At 39.6% G+C, this 26,905-nt stretch overlaps 2 protein-coding genes across 2 annotated transcripts in view; one reads left to right on the forward strand and one right to left on the reverse strand.

Annotated features, from left to right (window-relative positions):
- Window positions 1–2,483: 2,483 nt before the first annotated feature.
- Window positions 2,484–11,134, forward strand: LOC125900999 (apoptosis regulator BAX-like). The gene is made up of 6 exons (XM_049596354.1): window positions 2,484–3,647; window positions 4,698–4,746; window positions 5,503–5,664; window positions 6,483–6,615; window positions 8,297–8,401; window positions 8,532–11,134. Exons 1-6 carry the CDS (start codon window positions 3,575–3,577, stop codon window positions 8,628–8,630), a joined length of 621 nt encoding a protein of 206 aa, XP_049452311.1. The 5' UTR covers window positions 2,484–3,574; the 3' UTR covers window positions 8,631–11,134.
- A 7,177-nt stretch (window positions 11,135–18,311) lies between these two features.
- The window catches only part of LOC125900908 (plakophilin-3-like), a 48,098-nt gene continuing 39,504 nt past the window's right edge, over window positions 18,312–26,905 (reverse strand). The window contains exon 13 of the mRNA XM_049596187.1: window positions 18,312–21,061. Within this exon, the coding sequence (XP_049452144.1) occupies window positions 21,020–21,061 (42 nt within the window). The 3' untranslated portion in view covers window positions 18,312–21,019. The remainder of the gene's footprint in view (window positions 21,062–26,905) is intronic.

Genomic DNA, 26,905 nt, shown 5'->3' on the forward strand with positions numbered 1-26,905 from the left:
CCACAATTCCTCTGCATTTCTTGGTTTTGCCCCAGAAACAGCATTTTTGATGTCACCCCACAAGTTTTCTATAGGATTAAGGTTTGGGGATTGGGCTGGCCACTTCATAAAGTCAATCTTGTTGGCGTGTTTGGGGTCGTCTTGTTGAAACACCCATTTCAAGGGCATTTCTTCTTCAACAAAAGGCAACTTGACCTCTTCAAGTATTTTGATGTATTAAAACTGATCCATGATCCCTGGTATGCGATACTGAAAATAGGCCCGACACCACAGTATGAAAAACATCCCCATATCATGATGCTTCCGCCGCCATGCTTCACTGTCTTCACAGTGTACTGTGGCTTGAATTCAGTGTCACTTTCATCAGTCCACGAAATGTTGTGCCATTTCTCTTTAAGGCCCTGACACACCAAGCCAACGGCAAAAGAACTAGCGGCGATGAAGCCGACGGTTCCGTCGCCTACGTCTAGGCCAGTCAAAGTGTTCTTTGGCAAATTGTAACCTCTTCATCACGGCGTGTTTGCAACAATGGGACTTTGCCGGGGCTTCTTGCCAATAGCTTGGCTTCACATAGGCGTCTTCTAATTGTTACAGTATTCACAGGTAACTTTAGACCTTCTTTGATCTCCCTGGAGCTGATCATTTGTTGAGTCTTTGCCATTTTGGCTATTCTTCAATCCATTCGAATGGTAGTTTTCTGTTTTCTTCCACGTCTTTCTGGTTTTGGTTGCCATTTCAAAGCGTTTGAGATCATTTTAGCTGAGCAGCCTATCATTTTCATCACTTCTTTATATGTTTTCCCCTCTCCAATCAATTTTGTAATCAAAGTACACTGTTCTTCTGAACAATGTCTGGAACGACCCATTTTGCTCAAATTTTAGAAAGAAATTCACTATAACCAGCAGGAACAACATTTGCTGCCTTCATCTTTAAATAAGGGCCACTTGTTTGACACCTGTTTTTTACATAATGAATTACTCGCTAATTGAACTCCATACTGCTGTTATTTTGAACACACTCCTTTCAATTAATGATTCAGTTACACAGAATCAGCAGCATGCATGTCATGACTGTAGTTTTCTATTACACTACACCCACTAGTAAATTATTTGCCATGTAGGAATATAATTTCTACCCAAAACAGTGGCTGATCTGGTTAGTGATGTTGGACTGCTATTATTTTGAACACAACTGTACTTGTATAGTAACATTCCAACAGGTCCATATTCTCTGCTCTTGTCCATCTATGTCTTCTTCCAATAGCTCATTTCTCATCAGGTTGCACTGGTTTCTCAACGCCTGACGCTGACCTTGTTGACCCAGGCAACATCTGAGCCAGTATTACTCTTGGCGTTTGCGGTTTCACTCATCCCGAGGTAGGCTGGTAGCATTAAGAGCCTTGCCTATGGGTACATACCGGATAAGGAGTCAAACCCTGATCTGGTACTGTCATCAGAAACGGATGTTGCTTCTTTCTGACGGCAGCTTTTAATATTAAAGTGATAACTGTTGTGCACTCACATGAAATGTGCTGCTTAAATGACACAGAGGATCCAAAACTTGCGTTACGGGAGCTTGTGTGCAGTGTGTTCTCATGTGTGTTCTCATGTTCTCACACATACACATGGGGGAGCCCATGTGTATGTGTGCGTATGATTCATAGGTACAACTCATTCTAAAACTGGTTCAGTATTGAGGGAGGCGGATGCAGCCGGGAGCTGCGAAATGAGCTAAAACGGTAACGGGGGCAAATGCGTCCCGTATAAGTTTGCGCATTAAAAGTGCTTTTTTTCGCCACTGACCGGTTCAGATCGCCAGTGTTATCTCTGTAAATAGCATACTAAGCATTTCCCTTACCTCTGGGCTGTGTGATGTCATCTCGCAAGAGCTTTGCTCCACTGTGTCTGTAGCTCTCTCTACTCGTGGGACAGCCGTTTTCTTGAGGAAGAGGTGTTTCGGGATTGGATGTCTTCTCTTCTTCGGCTGGCAGTAGTCATCTTGGGAGAAGTGAGCACTGCAGACCCGATGGTCTGCAAGGCGCAGTGTCTGGAGAGGAGTGTTAGCATCCATTTGTAGCACAACTAGCCACAACTTCAGCAACTCACCATCTGACAAAGGCAGCCTATGAAAGCTGTACAGGGTGTTGCGCAACATCCTGTTCTTGCAATTCGGATAAGCACAAACACGAACCATTGTTTTCAATCGATGCAGTAAAACTCTCAGCTGTACTCCGGGACAACTGGCTCCTCTGTTTTCTTCCGGCAACAAGCAAAGCTCTCGCGAGATGACATCACAGCCCAGAGGTAAGGGAAATGCTTAGTATGCTATCTACAGAGATAACACTGGCGATCTGAACCGGTCAGTGGCGAAAAAAAGCACTTTTAATGCGCAAACTTATACGGGACGCATTTGCCCCCGTTACCGTTTTAGCTTCTTTCGCAGCTGCATCGGCCTCCCTCAATACTGAACCAATTTTAGAACGAGTTGTACCTATGAATCATACGCACACATACACATGGGGAAATAGGGCCCAGGTTGAAAAATACCAAAGTTATCCTTTAATGCATGAACGGAATGACAGCTTTTTAGATCGGGAGCTTTTTGTTTTTATTACATTTAGATCCGGGACCATTAAAACATTTGAGGCTGAAGCCTTGGACGCCCAGGCCTAACAACGCCACTGCTCAATCCCATTACAAACAAGTGTAAACCTCTTTCAGGAGGTCACAGACAACCATTCACACAGATATTCACACCTACGGACAATTTGGAGTCACCAATTAACCTGTATGTCTTTGGACTGTGGGAGGAAGCTGGAGTACCCGAAGAAAACCCAACCTGACACCAGATTTACTGAAATGTTGATTTTCATATATAAAAGTGACCAGGTTGCCAGTGCAGGTGAGAACACACTGCACAGTACAAAATGCAATATGAAATACACAATCACTACCTTATAAAGTGGCCAGGTTACTGGTGCTGATGCCTTCCAAAGAGGAACAAGGAAGTAACAGAACAAATACAAATCAAAGAGGAAGCATTTGGATGTGGCTACAACATAATGCAAAGGCAGAAAGAGATCACAGCAGCACTTGTTCAACAGCCACGTTCAGTATCTATGCCAGCTAGACATTCCAGTATTTGATGGGATTCCTCTTGAATACCGAGCCTTCATTTGAGCATTTGGGCGTGGCAGGGAAGAAGAGGCCTTCAGTAATGCTGATTGCTTGTATGTTTTGGAGCAGATCACTAGAGCACATTCAGCAATATATACATGTGTAAGTAAAAGCTGTGCTACTGAATAATTCCGAGGTGTGTCCTTGTATTGCTTGGCACCTTCCCCGCAAAATGTCTGAGCATGTCCTTGTTTTTTATAAACAAGTTTTCTTTCATTCCTGATATGTGTTACTAGTGTCACTTCCTGTTTCCACTGTGGAAGGTAAAAAGTTTCTCACAGAAGAGACACGTTCGGACTGGTGACGTTATTTTCGGCCAAAGTAGCATTATATCTTGGAACCAAATATCTAGCCTAATTTTTCATTCATCACTCTGAGCTGACAAGAAGCTTGAAGTTATGGCTGACAGCCGACAGGGAGTGGACAGAGAAGAAGGAAACCAGCAGCCCCAGGGCACCATGGGTGGGAAAGGTATGTGAACCCATGTTAGGTGTACAGAGCAGCCTTTTTCAATAACTAACTAAATAACTAAATAACTTTTTAAATATCTAACTAAAAAATGTATTTGTCCAACTAAGGGACTGTTCTTCCTTTACCAGAGGAGGGGGTGGAAGCTAAAAATATTTTTTATCATGAGCCTCCCTGAGTGACTGGCAGAAAATCTTATAGTTAGTTAGTAAGTTATTCGACTTATAAAACGTACCCTTTTGCATTTGAAAGTTTAAAGTTAAAGATGTAATCCCGGAGTTGAAAAAAGCCTGATTTTAGAACAGACATAAAATAAAGTGATGATAGTAAAGTAAAGTTTTGATGAAATATCACAATTTTAAGCTCAGATTGGGTGATGTGTTATTTGAATTCTTTTTGATGGAAGTGTTCGTCAGCATGATGTGTCCAAGAACCATCTGAAATTTGAAATTCCAAGAGTATTTCTGTTTTTACAGTTTCTCGCTGTGATAAATGGTGTACTTTTGTTGCCCTCCAAACCTGCTGTATTTGGAAGACTTGTTTTCTTTAAAAATCAATAAATACAAAATACAACCACTTAAGTTTCTTTGCCCCTCCCTTACGCCAAAATAAAAATACGCAAGTCCCTCCTCAGTGCTTAAAAAATTATTTGACATGCCTCCCCCTTTTTGCACAACCCTCTCCCCTTCTCATAAATAATGAACAGTCCCTGAAGCTACTTAGTAGCTCAAACTAACATTACTTTGTAAAAAAAAATATAATATAAAAAAGTGTCATGCTAGCAAAAATTGTCACTCAGTTAAGTTTATTGCAAAAAGTGCCCCCTCAAGGATCAATCATCAGACTTGGCCTCCAAATTCCACAGATCCCAATTCGTTTAAGCATCCATGGGACGTGTCGGTACCCTACACAACCCACAGCACTCAAAGGATATGCCACCTTCTGCCATTTTGAGTATGGAAGGAATATAATACATTTTTTCTATGCATTTAAACAAACAGTGCAGATGAATGAAATGACTGTGGGTATTTATCAGTCTTCTCATTGTTCCAGATGTCATTGTTGACCGCATCCTGGAGCGAGCAGAAGTTATTTTTAGAGGGTAAGTCTCAACAACAACAACAACAACAACAATATGAATAATATTAATAATCTATTATATTTATATATAATATATGTATATATACTTATATAATTTATATTTATTTTTAATTTATACAGCACTTTTCAAAACAAAGTAACAAAATGCTTCACATGTTTGACCCAGGGATAACACTGAATTAGAATACAAATCTAACTGATATGATATGAGAACATGTAGCACCTTGCACAACGTGATTTTGCCATGTAGGACATGCTCCCAGATCAACTTACCACACCGCATTCCTGGACCAACATTGCAATCAACCAATCACAGCCCTCTGACATCATCAGTATGCTGCTCCTGTGCTACTTTCAAAATTTCTTTGCGCTTCTTCAGAGCTAAGCTAAGTTTACCAAATTGAAGCTAATACAACTGAACAAAAATTGTATAGTTTAATGTTACTGAGGATTTTGTTCAGTTGTACTAACTTCAATTTGGAAAACTTAGCTTAGCTCGACTTTCTGAGGGTCCCCCTGGTGTTTTTGTGCCCTTTTTCAAATTGATGCCGCTCTGGGTGCAGATCATTTATGTCACCTGCCACCAGCCTTCACGTAGGTACCTTAAAGAATAGGATACTTTAGGCTCCCATTTTCCAAGTCCAGCAACACTAACATGTCTTTATGTACATCAGAAAAGTCGTAGTTAGTAATTTCATATTAAATTCCTGCTCAAATATGTGGTGTTTCCTTAGTGAAGCAGTTTTCTCTGTCCTAGGTATGTGATTGAATGTTGTAAAGCGGAGGAGCCTGGTCGACACATTTCCTCTGAGCTTCTGGGAGGAAAGCCAAATGAACAACAGGATCCACAAATCAAAGAAGTGGTGCAACAGTTGATCAAGATGACAAATGACATGGACAAGAACATTGAGCTCCGACGGTAAGCTGTGCATCATACAAACACAAAGACCCCATCGGTCAACAGATCCGTTGTTTATTGATAAGTCACAGTACCTGACAGTACTGTCAGTCAACAGAAGCTCTTTCATAGTTTTTACGCAGCAGCCGTAGGCAGATTGCAGACTGAAAATCCTCAGTCTCTGGTTTGGTCACAGTTTTGACTGCATATTATGTAAAGCAGATGTTTAAATAATACACAAGCCTTGTTTGCTTGACTGAGGAGGAATGACCTTTGTTCACACCAACACTCAAATGCAGATCTATCTGTAAATGTGTTTTCATCCGCCAGTTTTCCTCCTTTATTAATCAGACCCGCCCCGGTCTCTGAACAGAAATATGGGCATTGAGACATTCTTCATGACGACCGACCACATCCATTTCAAAGTCATCTGAGAACTAGGGATGTGCCAATATCAGAATTTCTGAAGTGTAACAATTTCAATGAAACGTAAAATGAAAAGTAAAATGTTCCATGTTTACACTGGATTTTATAGCAACTTTGTTGGACTCTCTGAAATAACCAAAATTAAAAATACTTTAAAAAAAAATCAAAATCAAAATGCTATAAAGGAAGGAGTGCTGTGCTTTGTTCACATTGCCATCTAAAACAATGACAGCTATGGTAATAATGGAAATGATTGGTGTTTTGGCAAGTTTTACCTTCAATTAATTGACTACCCTATAATATATCGTAAAACTGCTGTACCAGAACTTATCTACTGTGAACACTACTCATGATGCAAGTGAAATCCAATCCAAACATCAGCACATTTGATTCTGTCCATTTCTTCTTGTCAGACTGATCAACCAGGTTCCAAGCAACTGTGCTCAGGACATCTTCATAAAGGTGGCCAGGAGCATCTTTACTGATGGCATCAACTGGGGTCGAGTGGCGGCTCTCTTCCATCTGGCCTACAGACTCATTCACAAGGTAACACACAGAAACAGATACTTCACAGAGCAGCGCTTATTAACAGGGCTGCATTCTAGATTCTAGATTTTTAAAGTCAGGTACCATTTTTTAAGATGTTGATACCCCTTTGGGTTCAACTGATGATCTTAACATCATGTTTTCATAAGCAGAGCTGTTTTCCACGGTGTGACATGCAACATGCAGTGCTCCTCCACCTCACATGAGCACTTTGAGTCAAACAGTGCAGTTCAGAAGTGAAAAGAACTTTTTTGTTTTTCATAGAAAAATATCTTACTCCACTGTCACTTAGCGCTGGACTTAATGGCCTGAATATAGTTTTGATTTTTTTCAGGGTTGGGTGCTGCGGAGCTCCCAAAAGATCACGTGGGATTTTTATGCCTCTGGGCCAGCGACAGCAGTGGCAGAGGCATAAAAATCCCGCCATTTGGCACAAGCGTCCACTGATTCAAATATGTTGAACTGATTCGAATTTTGTGGTCAAAGGTCAAGGTCACTGTGACCTTACGTCAATCTCAATCTCATGAACACAATATCTCAAGTACACCTTGAATTCATTTCTTAAAATTTGGCACAAATGTCCATTTGGACCCAACCATGAACTGATTAGATTTTGGTAGTCAAAGGTCAGGGTCACTGTGACCTTATGTCCATGTCATTCTCGTGAATATGACATCTCAAGAAGGCCTCTGGGGAATTCCCTCAAATGTGGCAGAAACGTCCACTTGGACTCAAGAATGAACTGATTAGAATTTGGTGGTTAAAGGTCAAGGTCATTGTGACCTCACAAAAAATGTTTTTGGCCATAACCTAAGTATGATGAAATACAAATATGTATCTTCTTTGCAACAACATCCATATTTGAAGCATTGTTAACTGTCCTTGCCACATATGAGTCTGGACAGACATGGATGTAAACTTTAACTGATAGCTTACCACGAGGCAGTAATTCTAATTTTAGTCTGTCCCCGTCAGATGCTTTAGATGTGTTGCCCAGCCCCACTGCCACTTTAAAGTCTCTTCCCTACTGGACAAATATATAAATAAAAAAACAACACTAACACCAACTACCATCTGGCTTTTGTCTTTAGTGGTAAAGGTTACAGTCAGCATTCAGTTCCAGGAGAATTGACTCTGCTGTAGTCACGAGTATTTATTAGATCCAGCTTCAATTGACAGTGATGGAAACATGACTCCTGGGTGGACACATCAATGTTCATTCCTTTTCCGGCGCATTTCAATGACAAGCCGCCACAAATTCCATCAGTTTCTGTCCAACTAGCACTCCAACATTGTGCCAAATTAGTCGGTACCAACTTTGAAAGAGATCAGTAACAGATATAAAAAATATAAAACACAAGTAACTACCGTAACATTTTCACTGGCCTCCATGCTCTTTTATATGGTTTACTTACCCTGTTTACTGGCATGTCATGATATCAAATGTGACACACAAAAAAACAGAAATGTATACTCGTCTTCCAGCAGTAAGAAAGGTCTATTGCCTATTTTTAGCAAGTTTTCCTGTGTTTAAAAAACTCAAAAACATATAGATTACATGTTAATTTTGGTGGAAGACGGGTGTAAGATTTAATTCTTACATTGGGTACGCACAGAAATCTGTCGCTAGTAGCCCAGAGTTTCAGGATATTCTTAAGGTCTTAGGGCTTTTGTTTTAAAGGAACTGATCACCAACCATCCAGAGAACATCAGGCCAATTATAAGGTGGTTTCGCCAGTTCATCAGAGAGCATCTCTACTCTTGGCTCGTACAGCAGGGAGGCTGGGTGAGTGATGCATTTTCCACAAGGATCTGCCAGTTGTGTGCTCTATTCGTCTACAATTAAATTATGGTCTAATGTAACGACTTGTCAGTAGGATCCAAAGCTCCTAATCTTGCTGTCTTGATCTTTTCAGGTTGGTGTGATCATTCGTGTTCCTTGGTGGAGGACAGCAGCCTTAGTAGCATCATTAGCAATGGTAGTAGCTATTGTTTACTACAGAGGGACGCGCTGAGAGCACCGGACCTTACAACCTCACAACCAGGGCTGCAGTCCCGTCTCCTGGATAAACGCTGGACATTAATAGTTGTTAACCAGGCCTGTACTGTTTTTTAGACATGTGCATGGCTGCAAGATTGCAAGATTTTAAAACCATTATGGTTTCCTCCAACTACAGTGGCATGCAAAATTTGGGCACCCATAGTCAAAATTTTGTTTACTGCAGGGGCGGACTGGCCATCTGGAGATTCTGGAGAATCACAGAACGGCCGGCGGCCGCCACGCAGTCATCACCGTTTTTTTTTTTAATGTTTTTTTTATCTTTTTCTCCCCGACAATCTACTGTTCCACGTCCAGTCCGCTAGGTGGCAGCCTTTAAATTGGATGCCAGCCGGCCCATAGATATCTATGAGCCAGCCGGCCGCCAGTCAAATTGAAGAAGAAGGAAGCGTACCGTATGCGCACCGGTTGTTGTGGGCTGAGCCGAGTCAAAGTCCAGGGCTGTTTTTTAGTCCCAGTCTGCCCCTGGTTTACTGTGAATAGTTAAGTTAGTAGAAGATAAACTGATCTCCAAAAGGCATGAAGTTAAAGATGAAACATGCATTTTAAGCAAGATTAGTGTATTATTTTGGTTTTGTACAATTTTAGAGTGAAAAAATGAAAGGAACACCCTGCAAACGTTTGGGCACCCAAGACATTTGAGCTCTCGGACAACATTTACCAGGGTCTCAGACCTTAATTAACTTGCTAGGGCTCTGGCTTGTTCACAGCCATCGTTAGGAAAGGCCAGGTGATGAACTTTTTCTCTCCCATAAATAAAATAACTGATGCCCATAAAGTATGAGAAGACAATAAGAAGATAGCAAAGTGTTTTCAGGAAGCTGTTTCCTCAGTTCGTAATGTCATTAAGACATGGCAGTTAACAGGAACTATGGCGGTCAAGTTGAGGTCTTGAAGACCAAGAAAACTTTCTGAGCGAGCTGCTCCTGGAATGTCTAGAAAGGCAAATCATGGCCATGGCCCTCACAGTCCCCCGACCTAAACATCACTAAAAATCTTTGAATAGACCTCAAAAGAGCAGTGCATTAAGATGCCCCAAGAATCTCACAGAGCTAGAAGCTTTTTTCAGGAAGAATGTGCGAAAATCCTCCAAACAAGAACTGAAAGAGTCTTAGCTGGATACAAGGAGTGTTTAGAAGCTGTGATACTTGCCAAAGGGGGCGCTACTGAGCACTGACCATGCAGGGTGCCCAAACTTTTGCTTCAGGCCCTTTTTGTTTTTTTGTTACTTTGAAACTGGAAAATATCGAATTGAAACGTGATCTTGCTTAAAATATTGAAGGAATGTTTCATCTTTAACTTCATGCCTTCTGGAAATCAGTTCATCTGCTTACTTTTGACCATGGGTGCCCAACTTTTGCATGCCACTGTACGTATATATAAAGCTGGATAAAGTAACAAAGGCAAGTGCTATACATCATTGTGAATCAAATTCATGTGTACCACGGTGTCTGGACATATCTGATAGACAAACAGAGTCACAGGCCCTTTCCAGAACAGTCTTTGGTCTTGAGAAGACATATATGTAGCTATCTCAACAGAATCCAAAAGAGCTGTAAAGTGGAAGAGGTTTAACCACAATTCCATAAAATGTTGGCAAGCTGTGTAAAATGTAAGCAAAAAAAAAAAAGAATGCAATGATCAGCAAACCTCTATTCAGTTGAATACAGTACGAACACAAGAAAGTTAATGTCCAGATTCATAAACTTTAACTTTAATAAGTTCCAAAAAAGTTTTGACAGGAGCATGTGTACCACTGTATTACATCACCTTTTCTTTTAAAGACACTCAGTAAGGGTTTGTTGAATTTTTGAAGTGAAATTCATTCCAATTTTTGCTTGATATACGACTTCAGTTACTCAACAGTCCGGGGTATTTTGCGCTTCATAATGTGCCACACATTTTCTATGAGAGTCAGGTCTAGACCTAAGGCAAGCGAGTCTGGTATCCAGACTCTTCTACTACCATGCCACGCTGTTGTAACACATGCAGAATGTGTGTCATTAGCTGTGTCTCAATTCTGGAGCTGCAGCCTTTGAAAGACGTGGCCTTTGCAGTGGACGTCGGCCACGTCCTTTCAAGACCGTGTCAGCCAAACCGAATGGTCTCCGAAATGGGACGGTTTGGTAGACAGAGGATTTCCTGGTTCACCAGTTATTCTCACTCCGACCCATTGGCGTTCCTGTTACCTGCGCTTGACGAAAAAAGGAGTAAGCTAGTAAGTTAGTTAGCCCCAAATCATGGACCCAGAGATTGTTATTATATATTTTTTTTAATTTAATACTTGAGGAGATTATTCACCACCGGAGACATTGCTGTTTGATATATTTCAGGCTGATGGACCGTTTTCAGGTAAAGTTATTAAATTAAGAATGTTTAAGCTGTGTGCTTGTAACTATTAGTAATGTTAGCAACAGTTAACGTTTAGCTAGTTAAAGGGATAGTGCACCCAAAAATGAAAATTCAGCCATTATCTACTCATCCATATGCCGAGGCAGGCTCAGGTGAAGTTTTAGAGTCCTGACAACACATCCGGAGATCCAAGGGGAGAGGGGGTAGCAACACAACTCCACCTAATGGATGCTCGGTGCCCCAGATTCAAATGACGTTTTTCCAAACAACTTTTTATGTCAGGGCTTCAGGACACTTGGATCACTATGGACGAGCACTATGGAGATATTTTTCTGGTTTCAATTATGTGTTTTTAGACATTTGAATCTGGGGCGCCGTCAGCCTCCATTAGTGGAGTTGTGTTGCTACCCCCTCTCCCCTTGGATCTCTGCAAGTGATGTGAGGCCTCTAAAACTTCACCTGAGCCTCCATCAGCATATGGGTGAGTAGATAATGGCTGAATTTTCATTTTTGGTTGTTGCTGGCTGTTAGTTAACTTAACTTAATATATAATCATCACCGGCGCACAATGAATCTTGGAATAGGCTGGGCCACGAAGGCTGGATTTCTTGGCAGCATTTGAAGGAGTCTACGAAATGGGACAGCCTTGGTCGTGCCAATGCGACACAATTGGTCTTCCAATGCAGCCCTTGAAGGCAGCAGCCCCTGAATCGAGACACAGCTGCTGTATTGCCTGTATAAGTAGAGACGTCCCTGAAAAAGACATCGTCTGGATGGCAGCATGTGTTGCTCCAAAACCTGTTATGTACCTTTCAGTATTCATGGTGCCTTGACAGATGTGTAAGTTAGCTATGATGCCAATCTGGATGGTCCTTTTCCTCTTTAGCCTGGAAGACACAATATCCATGATTTCCATGAACAGTCTGAAATATGGACTCGACAGACTGCAGGACACTTCTCCACTTCATGTCAGTCGGTTTGAGATGAACTTGGGCGCAGAGAAATCAGCTGCATTTCATCATTTAACCATCTAAAGTTTTTTGCTTTTGCTCATGATATTACAGGCCAACCCGCCTAACATCACTGTCGAGTTATCTTTTATTTTTAGCTTGGTTGCTATGTGCATTATTTCATATTAATGTACTTCTAGAATGGATTTTTTTAATGAACAGATCCTGGTAGATTTTTAAACATGTAAAACCTCAGTGAGTGTTAGCAAAAAACTCTATGTCCTTCCTAAATTTGTAATGATCTTAATTTAGATTCATAAGGTGAACACATGAGGAGAGGACCAGACTGTTTAGCACAAGAAATCTTTCTTCATAGTTCTGAAGTTAATAGATAAAGAAATAATTATCATTTAAACTAATGCTTTGTGCTTATTGCAATGTGTAATAACACTGTTTACATGCTGTTTATCTGTAGTTATCTGCTAATGATTATTTCATTGCTCAAAAAGAATCTCATTGGACTCCATTTCTGAATAAATAAAAAAATGTGTTATACCACTCATTGCTTGTTGTGTGAATGTTCTGAGTCATCTTGGTCATGGAAAATCTAGTCCGTTACTATGTCTTACTCAAGCTCTGGGATGTTTATGGGGTGATATGGAAACCCCATGACAACCTTGTGGAGCATCCTTGACTGTCGGGTCAGCAGTACTGCCACAAGAGGGCAGGAAAGATCCAACCACAAATCCCGCAGGCTGCAGAAGCCTTTCATCATCTTATGTAGAAATAAAAACTTTATATGACACACTATACTCTGACCTTTTTTTTCTTAATGAAATACTATACTATTACTATTTTATGATATACTATACTATGACTTTTATGACATTCTGTGCCATGCGTTTTTGTGACATAATGTACATTTACTTTTTATGACGCACTATACCATACTATATGCCTTTTATATAAATTATAAATAAAATAAATTATAATGCCATAACTGCCTTAAAGACATAAAAACCTGGATGAGCACCAATTTCCTGATGTTAAATTCAGACAAAACTGAAGTTATTGTTCTTGGCCCCAAACAACTCAGAGAGTCTTTATCTGATGACATAGTTTCTCTAGATGGCATTGCTCTGGCCTCTAGCACTACCGTAAGAAACCTCGGAGTAACATTTGATCAAGATTTGTCTTTTAATTCTCATTTAAAACAAACCTCACGGACTGCATTTTTTCATCTGTGTAATATTGCGAAAATTAGGCCTATCCTGACCCGAAAAGATGCAGAAAAATTGGTCCACGCTTTTGTTACCTCAAGGCCGGATTACTGTAACTCTCTATTATCAGGTAGCTCTAGTAAGTCCTTAAAAACTCTCCAGCTAATTCAGAATGCAGCAGCACGTGTACTAACAGGAACTAAGAAACGTGATCATATTTGTCCTGTTTTAGCTTCTCTGCACTGGCTCCCTGTAAAATCCAGAATTGAATTTAAAATCCTACTGTTAACTTATAAAGCTCTAAATGGTCAAGCTCCATCATATCTTAGAGAGCTCATAGTGCCTTATTATCCCACCAGAACACTGTGCTCTGAGAACGCAGGGTTACTCGTGGTCCCTAAAGTCTCCAAAAGTAGATCAGGAGCCAGAGCCTTCAGCTATCAGGCTCCTCTCCTGTGGAATCATCTTCCTGTTACGGTCCGGGAGGCAGACACCATCTCCACATTTAAGACTAGACTTAAGACTTTCCTCTTTGATAAAGCTTATAGTTAGGGCTGGCTCAGGCTTGCCCTGTACCAGCCCCTAGTTAGGCTGACTTAGGCCTAGTCTGCCAGAGGACCCCCCTATAATACACCGGGCACCTTCTCTCCTTCTCTCTCTCTCTCTCTCTCTCGTATCCTATTACTGCATCTTGCTAACTCGGCCATTCTGGATGTCACTAACTCGGCTTCTTCTCCGGAGCCTTTGTGCTCCACTGTCTCTCAGATTAACTCATATTGCAGTGCTGCCTGGACAGCGTGACGTGTGTGGTTGTGTTGCTGCCGTGGTCCTGCCAGATGCCTCCTGCTGCTGCTGTTATCATTAGTCATACTTCTACTGTTATTATACACATATGATTATTGTCACACATGTTTACTATCAGATATTAATATATACTTTCAACATATTGTACCACAGTAGCCAGAACTATAATTACTTTCATTAATGTTGTTGTAAGCTACTGTCATTACCGTCTGTCCTGCATCTCTCTCTCTCTCTGTCTCTCTCTTTCTGTCTCTCTTTCTGTCTCATTGTGTCATACGGATTACTGTTAATTTATCATGTTGATCTGTTCTGTACGACATCTATTGCACGTCTGTCCGTCCTTTTGGGGAGTTTTTCCTTATCCGCTGCGAGGGTCCAAAGGACAGAGGGATGTCGTATGCTGTAAAGCCCTGTGAGGCAAATTGTGATTTGTGATATTGGGCTTTATAAATAAAATTGATTGATTGATATATGACGACCATTCCTTTTTCATGACAGACTATACTCTAGACATTTTAAGACATTCTATACTATTATTTTTTATGATATACTACACAATTACTTTCTTATTACATATAATACTATGCCTTTTCATGACATATTATACTGTGCATTTTATCTATGACACTCCATACTATGACTTGATACACTAATACATACATACGTACTATAGCATGTATTGTTATCTACTATACTGTATACTATAGTGTAACTTTTTTCACATACTATACTCTCACCTTTTTACGAAATACTGTGGTATGATTTTTGACGTACAATACTTTTACTTTCTGACATAACATACTATTACTGTTTCATGATATACTATAGTTTGACTTTTGACATACTACACTATTACTATTTTATGACAAACTATACTATTGTTTTTTTTCTATATGACACATTATACCATTACTTTTTTAATGATGTACTATAGTATGCCTTTTGAAATACCATATGATGCCGTTACTTATGACATACTATATATACTATTACATTTTTATGACATACTAAGGTACTATACGATCATTTTTTTGATGGACTATACTGTTACGTTTTTATGACAAACTGTACTATGTCTTTTGAAGTACAATACTCACTTTTTCCGGCATACTATACTATGACTTTTGTTTTTTTTACACTTTTTCCAACATCCTCTACTATGACCTTTGTTTTACACACTTTTTGACAGACTATTATATGACCTTTTTTTTTTAACATTGTTTCAATGCATTATGCTATGACTTTTTTTACTCTTCTATGACATACTATACATGACCTTTGTTGACACACTTTCTCGACATTCTATACTATGACATTTTTTGAAATGCTACACAATGACTTTAAACATTTTTTGACATACTGTCCTATGAATTCTTTACACATTTTTCAACATACTATACTATGACATTTTTTTTTCATGATTTTTGACGACATACTATACTATGATGTTTTTTTCATGATTTCTGACGACATCTTATACTATGACGTTTTTTCATGATTTCTGACGACATCTTATACTATGACGTTTTTTTCATGATTTTTGACGACATGCTACACTATGATTTTTTTTCATGATTTTTGACGACATACTATACTATGACTTTTTTAAATGATTTTGGCGACATACTATACTATGACTTTTTTTCATGATTTTTGACGACATGCTACACTATGACTTTTTTTCATGATTTTTGACGACATACTATATTATGACTTTTTTCATGATTTTTGACGACATACTATACTATGACTTTTTTTCATGATTTCTGACGACATACTATACTATGACTTTTTTAAATGATTTTGGCGACATACTATACTATGACTTTTTTTCATGATTTCTGACGACATACTATACTACGACGTTTTTTTCATGATTTTTGATGACATACTATACTATGACTTTTTTTCATGTTTTTTTGACGACATACTATACTATGACTTTTTTCATGATTTTTGACGACATACTATATACTATGACTTTTTTCATGGTTTTTGACGACATACTATACTATGACTTTTTTTCATGATTTCTGACGACATACTATACTATGACTTTTTTAAATGATTTTGGCGACATACTATACTATGACTTTTTTTCATGATTTCTGACGACATACTATACTACGACGTTTTTTTCATGATTTTTGATGACATACTATACTATGACTTTTTTCATGATTTTTGACGACATACTATACTATGACTTTTTTCATGGTTTTTGACGACATACTATACTATGACTTTTTTCATGATTTTTGATGACATCTTATACTATGACTTTTTTTTCATGATTTTTGACGACATACTATACTATGACTTTTTTAAATGATTTTGACGACATACTATGACGTTTTTTTCATGATTTTTGATGACATACTATACTATGACTTTTTTTAAATGATTTTGACGACATACTATACTATGACTTTTTTTTCATGATTTTTGACGACATACTATACTATGACTTTTTTAAATGATTTTGACGACATACTATACTATGACCTTTTTTTCATGATTTTTGACGACATACTATACTGACTTTTTTAAATGATTTTTGACGACATACTATACTATGACCTTTTTTTCATGATTTTTGACAACATACTATACTATGACTTTTTTTCATGATTTTTGACGACATACTATACTGACTTTTTTAAATGATTTTTGACGACATACTATACTATGACCTTTTTTTCATGATTTTTGATGACATACTATACTATGACTTTTTTTCATGTTTTTTGACAACAAACTATATGACGTTTTTTTCATGATTTTTGACAACATACTATACTATGACTTTTTTTCATGATTTCTGACGACATGCTACACTATGACTTTTTTTTCATGATTTCTGACGACATGCTACACTATGACTTTTTTTTCTTGATTTTTGACGACATCTTATACTATGACGTTTTTTTCATGATTTTTGACGACATGCTATACTATGACTTTTTTCATGATTTTTGATGACATACTATACTATGACTTTTTTTCATGATTTTTGACTTATAGACGACATGCTATACTATGACTTTTTTTCATGATTTCTGACGACATACTATACTATGATTTTTTTTCATGATTTTTGACGACATGCTATACTATGTTTTTTCATGATTTTTGACGACATACTATACTATGACTTTTTTACATAATTTTTGACGACATACTATATTATGACTTTTTTCATGATTTTTGACGACATACTATATTATGACTTTTTTCATGATTTTTGACGACATACTATATTATGACTTTTTTCATGATTTTTGACGACATACTATACTGACTTTTTTACATAATTTTTGACGACATACTATACTATGACTTTTTTTCATGATTTTTGACGACATGCTACACTATGACTTTTTTTCATGATTTTTGACGACATACTATATTATGACTTTTTTCATGATTTTTGACGACATACTATACTGACTTTTTTACATAATTTTTGACGACATACTATACTATGACTTTTTTTCATGATTTTTGACGACATGCTACACTGACTTTTTTTCATGATTTTTTACAACATGCTATACTATGACTTTTTTTCATGATTTTTGACATGATATACTTTACGATTTGTCATGATTTTTGACAACATTCTCTTCTGACTTTTTTTGCATTTGATTCTTGACGACATGCTATACTATGACTTTGTTTATTTAATGTAGGTACAACTTTATTGTACTTTTATTCCCAACAGATAATATATTTACTGTGTAGATTAGAAATCTAAAATTGAAACACTCACAGTACAGTTCTGATACTTGTACTTTATCTTGGTTGTCATGTGCTAAGTTCCTGTCCACCACTGTATAAACAATGTCCCCGTCAGCTTCCACATGAACAAAGTCGCTGTCAGTTATCTTAATCAGCAAAGTATTAACAATGCAAATATTTATTAGGATTATTACAATATTGTTACACCATACACACGACTTAAAGCATTCTATCATTTTCTTCGGCCACTTTGTGGGGTCCGTACAAGTGGCAAACACACCACCACCTGGGGGCAGTGAGAGAACACAGCCTTGTGAGTATAGAGAGCAACAGCAGTATATAATCTGAGCCATGTTTCAGAAATCGGGTTTTTTGAGGTAATTTAAACTTTGGGTCAGTTACTGTGGTTACTGTGCACTAAACCTTCTCGCTGGCAGGTCTTCTTCAACAAACTCTGAGTGCTTAGTGATTTACTGTCTGTCAGAATCAAAATTGGATATTAGTTTTTTTATTCTGAACTATATATATATATATATCTTTTTTGCACTGTCAGTCATTTCTTTGAACGCACCCCCTCAAATAATCACAGAGCATCAAGGCACCCCTAATTTTTACCCATCAACTCCATTTTTGTAGATCACAACTTTTGCGTGGGAAGTGGCGTACACCTCTTTCAGGACTCATTTTGTGTGTATACAATGTTAATGAATTCGAAATTCAGCAATTCAGAGTTCAGGTTTGAACCCAGTTTGTTAAACCTGCTTCCTGAACAAGACTCTAAGATACTTGAACTCCTTCACTTGCAGCAGAAACTCTCTCCCAACCCCAACCGCGCAATTCAGGGGATACAATTCATAACAGAAAAAAAAGGGAAACACATTTAAAACAACTTCAAACTCCATAAACCATGACGCTCTTCTCTCCAACTCATGCTCGATGCCCTGAACTCTGCCAAGACTGGGTGTGAAAGTTCAGCAGTATAACGTAAATCATTTCCCTTTATAGAACTCTTGCATTCACACATTCTTTATGTTGAAGCCCGTCCCTCCAGGTTTCCCCACTGCAAATCTCAGCCTTTCATTTCCCGGTCAGGCTGAGCCCCTCCCTTCCTCTATTTGCTATGAGGCTGCTGCTCATCTGCAGTTTCCTCTCTCAGATAAACTCCAGGTCTGAAGGTTACACTTCTCTCCCACATGTCCTTCCAGAGAAATCCCCTCACTGGCTCCTGCCGGCCTCTCAGCAGACGTTACTGTAAGGCTTCTCCTTTTAATCACATTTTGTTTGACAGGATTGATTATACAGACAACAGCAGGAGTATCTGATTTATTTAAGTAACACACTATTTTCTCAGGTCTTTGATCTTATTCCACTGCACACACAGTATATTTTCAAGGTCATAATTTACCTCATTATGAGTAGAAGATACTACATTGTGAAGACAGGACAATTGCCTTGTTTTGGTTTATTTGTTTTTGACTCCACATTCAGTGCAAGTGGCGTTTCTGCTCAGTTCTCCTGAGATCAAACACTGAACAAGAAGTTGTTTGGCCAATAATTTGATATCCTTTCTCAGACAGCCATGGCGGCCCCTCGTGTTGTCTCCTCGGTTATTCTTTTCTCAAACTAATAATTAAAAGTATGTATTCCCGTGCATAAGAACATCCCCAATTCCAGGAGACATGCAAGTAAAAATAAGTAGATAAACAAATGCAAGACCTCAGATGAACAAGATATGAATCACTGACATCTAAACTGCTGCTTCCTGCTGATAAACTCATCTAATCATCTAACTAATCTCATCTAAACTCATCTAACTGCTTATTAGCTCACTTCTTGGACTTTTAAAGGGAAAATATGCCAATTTGTAACCATCATCTCCCAGCTCTAATCCGCCAACTTTCTGCTGGCTGTTGGGCTGTTACTCGAATTACGTATTGTACTTCCCACTTTTGTGTGCCTGACACCACAGACATTAAGAGTATAGAGCACATCTACAGAGAGAGCCGCCCTTCTGGCTCCAAAACTTAGATCAAACTGTAAAACTAAGCAGTGCCGATCAAATACGAACCAAGATTCTGTTGCTGCGTTGCCTGTTTCTCACCTAAAATTTTCTCTTAACTGTAATTCAAGTTTGTTTGTTACTAGCTGGCTGACATATTGTCTTCTGTGTCAAAACCATGGATGTATAAAGAGAGCTGGATACAGACCCATTCATTCAAGTTGCTCATGAAGCCTATAAAATTACCCACATGATCAGCACTCTCCGCATTCTGGCAGCTGTAGATTTTCTACCTCCTGAGTAAAAGCAAATGCCACAGCCCCTTTTCTCTGTCTTCTCTGGTCATGTAGCACCAATTTCAAAAGGTATTTGCATCTTTCTACAGCACAGACTGCCCCGTTTATGAAAAGACCACCTTTCCAGCGGTGAAATGCTTCTTTAATGAAGTTTTCTACACAGGAAGTTTGTCGGTTAACATCTGAAAGAAAAACACATCTCAATCTGTTGGTTAAAACGACTACAAACAGCCATGCTAGCTACTCTGAGAAGCTGTATTTAGCTACACTGGTGCTTCGAGCTACATGCTAATGTCAGCATGCAAACATGCTCACAATGACAATGCTATCATGGCGCAATTTATCAGATGAAGTTTACCATGCTCATCTTCTTAGTTTAGCGTGTTAGTATGCTAACATTTGCTGAGGCTGATGGAAAAGTTATTAGTTTTGCAGGTATTTGGTCATCAATCAAAGTATTGGATGAATGAGAATTATCAGCTGATCATCACCAAAGTCAGGGCGCTGGGATAATGATTCAAGCCGGGAATCTGGCGATCCATCCAATAGCTGTCGAGACATTCCAGTCCAGCCGACGGATTGACACTGCGATCCCTTCAGCCCATATCCATCTAACCAGGAACAACACATTACCAGGCACTACTGTCTGTCTGTCGCTCTAATGTGAGCATCATATATCAGCTATCAGCAACATTAGTCATCAGTCAAACCCTCTTACACACAGAGCATGGTAGTTTTGCGGGTAAAGTCCACTGAGTGTGGATGCCATCAGGTTCCTGTCATCAAAGGCTCTCTGCTGCAAGCTGAGCCAAGTCAGACACTAAAGGGGACAAACGTTAAGTCCATGGTTTCATTGGCTCCAGTCCATTCCTCTTCCCGTCGCTCCGCCACAGTTAGAAAATCTGCTCATTAAATCCCTCTGATGTTCCTCGTCTTCCTCACAGCAACCTTGATCCTGAGGTCAGACGCTCGGACGCTGCAGCCTAGATGGTTAAATCTGTGAAGTCTCGTCGGGCAAATCCTTTCTGAAAAACAGAGAGACACAATATAAATACTGACAAACGATGTGAAAGCTGCCATCCACTATTGGCTGCACGCTCCGTCCACACTCTGTGCAGTGCAGCACGTCAACATAGTTACCTTTCTAACTTTCCAGCTACATTTATTGTAATGTGCTTTTCACCTGCATGTCTGACTCTACCATCACCTACATCTTGTTCAAAACTCTGCTGCTACACTGCTCTGATTATAACATCATTATACTTGTTAACACTCTCTGTTAGAGTCCTCTACAAGGCATTAATTGGTGAAATCCATGCTAAATGTTGAGTCATCACACCAGTACCTTCAAGTTTTCCCACAAACTAAACTTTCCTCAAATGTAAAGGCCCTGCAGCAGCTTACCATATATGTGGTTTGATCATTTAAGGACTTGTGTCGGCCTCTTGTTCTAACACTCACACCTACTTAACAGTTACAAATACTACTTTTGTTTATCTACTTCTTCTTTCATTAGATCAGTTCTGGTATTGTCACCATATAAAGTCGTTTTAGCCGATGTGTTTGCAATCAGTTGTGTAACAGACACGGAGCAACATGAGCACTTATTTGGAACCACTTTTTCAGATACCTGATACATCTAAGTTTAATAGTCACTTTCTTTTAGCTCCATTTTTGGTCTCCACCAACGCCTGACAGAAAGATCTGGTTCTTTAGCTGCTTGATACCGGGTTTAAACTGGATGCAGAGGCCCAGCGAAGCACTCAGATTCTCCATTAGAGTGCTGCCCGCTTGCTTTTGGCACTGACGTTAACCGATTGGTCTCCTTACACTGGACACAGCTTGGCGCCAAGCTCCCTGACTGGCTCACGAATCGCCGTGATACTTGCGGTGTCTGGTCTATTTTTTTACACAAGCTGCGAGCAAATCTGGCAGGAAAACACACATCTTTCTTTGAAAGACATAAAGCGTATATTAGATATTATAGAAATTATATAATTATCAAATTATAAATTATAAAATATTCATTCCATGCATCCACATATTTGTCAGCTGTGTCTGAACAGTGAGCAAGAGAGACGAGCAGAGCCACACACACACCCACACACACACACCCACACACACACAGCAGAGAGCAGAATCGCTTGCTAACCGACGCGGAAATATGAGCTTCTGTTGTGAACAGCCAGGTGACTGCTGATGAGCAGTGCATGACAAGGCACTTGTGAACCCACTACATTCACCAGCTTGTCTCTGACTGTGTCTGTCTGCTGTTTGATGCTGAGTCAGTAGCATATAATCGGTCTATCAGAGCTTTTGTGTGAGAAATAGTCAAAATACTGATGATTACGACTTTAAAGAGAGACCGCACCAAGGCTGAAAATCCTTTTTGCACTAGTGACTAAATGCCGAGTGCAGCAGCCTAGGAATGCCACGGTGAGGAAGATTTCCCATCACTAAATAAACTCTTGAAAATTCTGGTGTTACAGAAAACACTGGACATTTTTTAAGGAAAGATATTTGCAGATGATGCTCAGTATCTGTAGAGTGCTGTATTACGTTACTGCTAATGCGAACGTAACACTTCCTACTGCTGCAGCTTCACATTAAAGCATTTAACTGGTACAACATGAGTTGACTTTGATTATGAAACAGTCAGGAAATGCACTGTTCCTCAGTGAGAATAGCAGTGTGGCTATCATTTGGTCGTTTTCGACATTTGTTGACTGCAGATCAGTTTGAAATATTGCAGGGAGTGATGAAAGAGGTAGAAGCCACAGTGAGCTGTTAGATAAAGAGCTGCACACCTCCAGCTTCTTAGCTATGTAACCAACTCCTCTTCCCTCATGAATATTATCAGCTTCCCTATTAGCATCGGGGTTTAAATAAAAAAATAATGCAGAATAGGCACTTTTGCTTTTCCCTTTGACACCAAATCCTCCGCTATCTTCATGAGGTAAACCTGACTGCTGCGACTCTGCTGCTGCTGCACGGAGCACAATTTCAGTTTGTAATTGTTGCGTCCAACTAACTGATTGATAAAAAAGCAAAACGTTGGTGGGGTGGTGGGAGAGTAATGTAATTGGAGTGTGCCCAAGTATCGTGTAACACCGGTAACAGCGACAAGCCTACAACAGCCCACACCTGCCCCATCCAATCATTATGCTCTTCCTCTCAGGGTAGCTCAGGAAATGTTAGGTCGGTGTGTTTTAGACGAGGAAATGTTTGTCCACACTATTTTTTTCCGGAGGGTGGCTCTAGACAAAAACTCCCTGGTAGTTAAACTGGATTTGTCCTCTGGGAACCATGAAACCATGCAACCACAAAAAGCAGCAAATTTCGTGACATTCTGTGCAGCCGTTTTCCAGATATATCGTTTTGGTTGAGTTTGTTTGTACTGTGACTTGTGAAGACAGCCCAGAGAGCTCTGTGTGAACTGCATGAGACTAGGCTGAGGACAGAAACACAACAGGATATCTATCAAATGTAATAACTTCACCATGGCCACCCAGCAGTCAGATAAACACATGGCTTTTGTTTGCTGTGTGAGGCTCCGATCGGCGGGGACTGTTGTGTGTGTGTGTGCGTGTGCGTGGAGGGGGAGGAAGCGTACAGGAGAAACGTAACAGTGTTCAGAGACTGCCAAGTCCACCTAACCAAACTCTTCTTTTATTCACCCCAGAAGGCACAAAAGAGACAAACCCAAAATATCTGAGCCAGATTCTCTGCATTCCTGCTGCGAGCAGTCACTAAGAAACTAAAGCTCAACAAAACCCAGGCCAGACACCGGCAGAGATAGACACAAGTAGAGTATTCAGGAGATAAAGCAGGGGTCCTCACAAGAGTGGAGAGAGGAGGAGTGTTGTCACTGTGTTAGACAATAAATATAGGGATTTAGGATTGTTAGTTTCCTTCAGTTATATTTGTGGAGTTTAGTTTGTTCTTGTGTTATCTCAATCACAAACCCTGAGCAGCAGCCATTAGAGGTTGTGTTATCTAATAAAATCAGCGAAGCATTCCACAGGAGATTGGTAAAACATCCTTCTATAAAAGGAGCTGCTTCTCTTGTTCGTGCCCAGGCTGCTGTAATCCTATTAGCCACTCACTTTGGATCTTTATCAAATCATAAGCCGCGGAAAACCAGCTTGTTCCTCACTGTATTTTAACATACTTTCATTTTCACTACTTGCAAGCATTGCCTGTAGTTTTCCTTCTTCATTCGCTGAGCAGCTGATGTTTTAAACTGAACTGTTCCTTATCTGGCACAGTTGCTGGAAAAGCAACAACAGACTGCAACAAGGAAGCAATTTTAAAGCTGATCTGAGAAATATTTTTATATTTAGACTGGGATTAAACAGAGTGTTTCAGCATTGTTTTGGTTAATGGCCCACAGCTTTGATTCTCACAGCTCTCAGTGTTTCTGGCAACAGCAGGTGGAAAAAAGTGAAGTACTTGTTCTTTTCCCGAGCTTTAACCACATGTCTTTGTGTTAACTGTGATCTCTTTGTACACCGATCAGCCTAAACATTCAAACCAGAGGGGGGTGAAGTGACTAACATTGATTGTTTTGTTACAGTGCAATGTTCTGCTGGGAGACCTTTGGTTGACGCCCTCCACCCACCCAAACATCGCTGCTTCCACATCACATAAACTGCTCAGGAATGACCAAAAAGCTCAAGGTGTCGACCTGGCCTCCAAATCTCCCACACCCCAATCTGATTGAGCATCTTGGGAAGTGTTGGTACCCCACCTCACAACTGACAGGTCTCAAATGATCAGAAGCCAGCACCCTGGTGCCAGACACCACAGGACACCCTCCAGAGATCATGTGTCCATGCCTTGACATGTCAGAGCCAAATCCGATCCAGGGAGGCCCACCGTGGATTAGGTGTACCTCTAAGGTACCAGCACGTCCCATGGATGCTCGATCAGATTTGGATCTGGTGAATTTGGAGGCCAGGTCGATGCCTTGAGTTTTTTGTCATGTTCCTGAGCAGTTTCTGCAGTGTGGCATGGCTCATTTTTCTGCTGGGGGGGCAAATGCCAAAATCCTTTGTCAAATGAATCCATGATTTATAAATATAGGTATGTTAATACATGATACTTTAGGTCGCCTTATAAATTATTGTAGACCCTGTTTTATATGCAACTCAGGGTCCCTGCTCTGTCTCTCTTTCAGCTCAGGAGTTCTTGGCCTGAAAAACGTTGAGGACCCCTCTTGTTGCAGATATGCTGAAACTTGATGTTTCATCAATGCTGTGGTTAACGTGTGGTTCGGTTTAGGCACAAATAACACTTGATTATGGTTAGGAAAATATCGTTTTGGCTTAAAAAACCCCGTGTGGGGGGTGCAGTCTGCACTGGAAACACAGCAATGACTTGCAAAAAAGTACTGGTTTTGTTGTTTGCTGGTCTCAAACAGTGGCCTGTAGCTTGGCAGGCGTCTTGCTGAGGTGACGCCATCCACCATCCCCTCAATCCCCCCATGACAAAGTCAGCTCATATACTACATCACATTAGAAACGTTAATATGATACGCATGAGGTGTGCAAATGTAACGCTTTTGGTTTGCAGAAATGTTCAATGACAACATTTTCATCTGGTGACTGGGCTAATATATGTGTCATATTAACTTTATATTGTAATAATATGTCAGTGTTGCGTTCATAGCTCAGTTCATACTGTTTTAAATTATTTTAAATTTGTAGCTTATGTTGAGCAAGTGCTTAAACTTATGAATCAGTTACTGCCTACTTTAACAAAAGGTTGACTGATTTGGCATCAAAATAATTTCACTAGATATTTTCTGGACATTTTAGATCTGCCGTTAATGCAGTGTGGTTTCTCTGAATCCTGCTGAGAGTTATCCTGTCTGTATTTTTAATAGAAATGAAAGTCATGAATCACAAGATTTAAAACTGAATGTTTAAAGTAAAAATTGCATCACTGCTGGTTTCCCAATGTGTGGGATGGCAGATTGAGAGCCACCCCGACCCAGAGAAGAACTTTTGTAACTCTGCAATCTAATTGCTATCAGCTACAGAGAAAATATTTGCATTTGCAGTGCCAAGTATCCTCAGATAAGACGTGAACAAGAGGCTTTCAGAACAGAATGAAGGAGGGAAGTAGAAGACCAATGGGAGGAGACGAGTGGAGGTCAAATGGAATAAAAAATAAAAAAACAGATGTGTGCAGACGTAGACAAAAAAACCATCTGGTGCGAGACAAAAGTTGGAGCACAATGTCAGACAACACCCACACATTCTGCTCTCCATTTTGACTTCAGGCTCATCATGTCTTCATTCACACACGCAGCAATGTCACATATCACATCAACAGTGCAACACTGTTTATAGATCTGTGACTGAAATGTATTTGTATCACTTTTAAAAGATGATTATGTATTGACAGTTTTACTGCAACAGAGCACAGGGGGTCTGCTGGGGTTAAACAGGGTTGTCAGTCAGTAACAATTTTACACAACAACCATCATATGAGACCATTTTGGATGCTCCAAGATATTTGTATCAAAATCAATACAATAGCTTAATACACTTAAAGAGTAGCATTGTTTTCTTTTAAGCCTGCAGTCCTATTTTCCCATGTTTTTGTGTCTAATTGATGAATGGGAACAACAATTTTTGAACCTGATCCAGTGTTAAAAAAGAGGGCTGCAGCTACAGCTAAACAGGCTGCAATATAATCACTCGGCACCGTCAATATACGTCCACTAAAAGATCTTGGTTTTGCCACTGACAGGCTCAGATTGTTATTTTAAGTGTCTGACAATTTATGGAAAGGATCCATACAGAGATAGACCTCTTTGTTAAAGAGTAAGATCCTTTTTGTTTAGCCAGAGACAGCCCTGA

This window comes from Epinephelus fuscoguttatus, linkage group LG2, assembly GCF_011397635.1.
Source record: "Epinephelus fuscoguttatus linkage group LG2, E.fuscoguttatus.final_Chr_v1".
NCBI lineage: Eukaryota > Metazoa > Chordata > Actinopteri > Perciformes > Serranidae > Epinephelus > Epinephelus fuscoguttatus.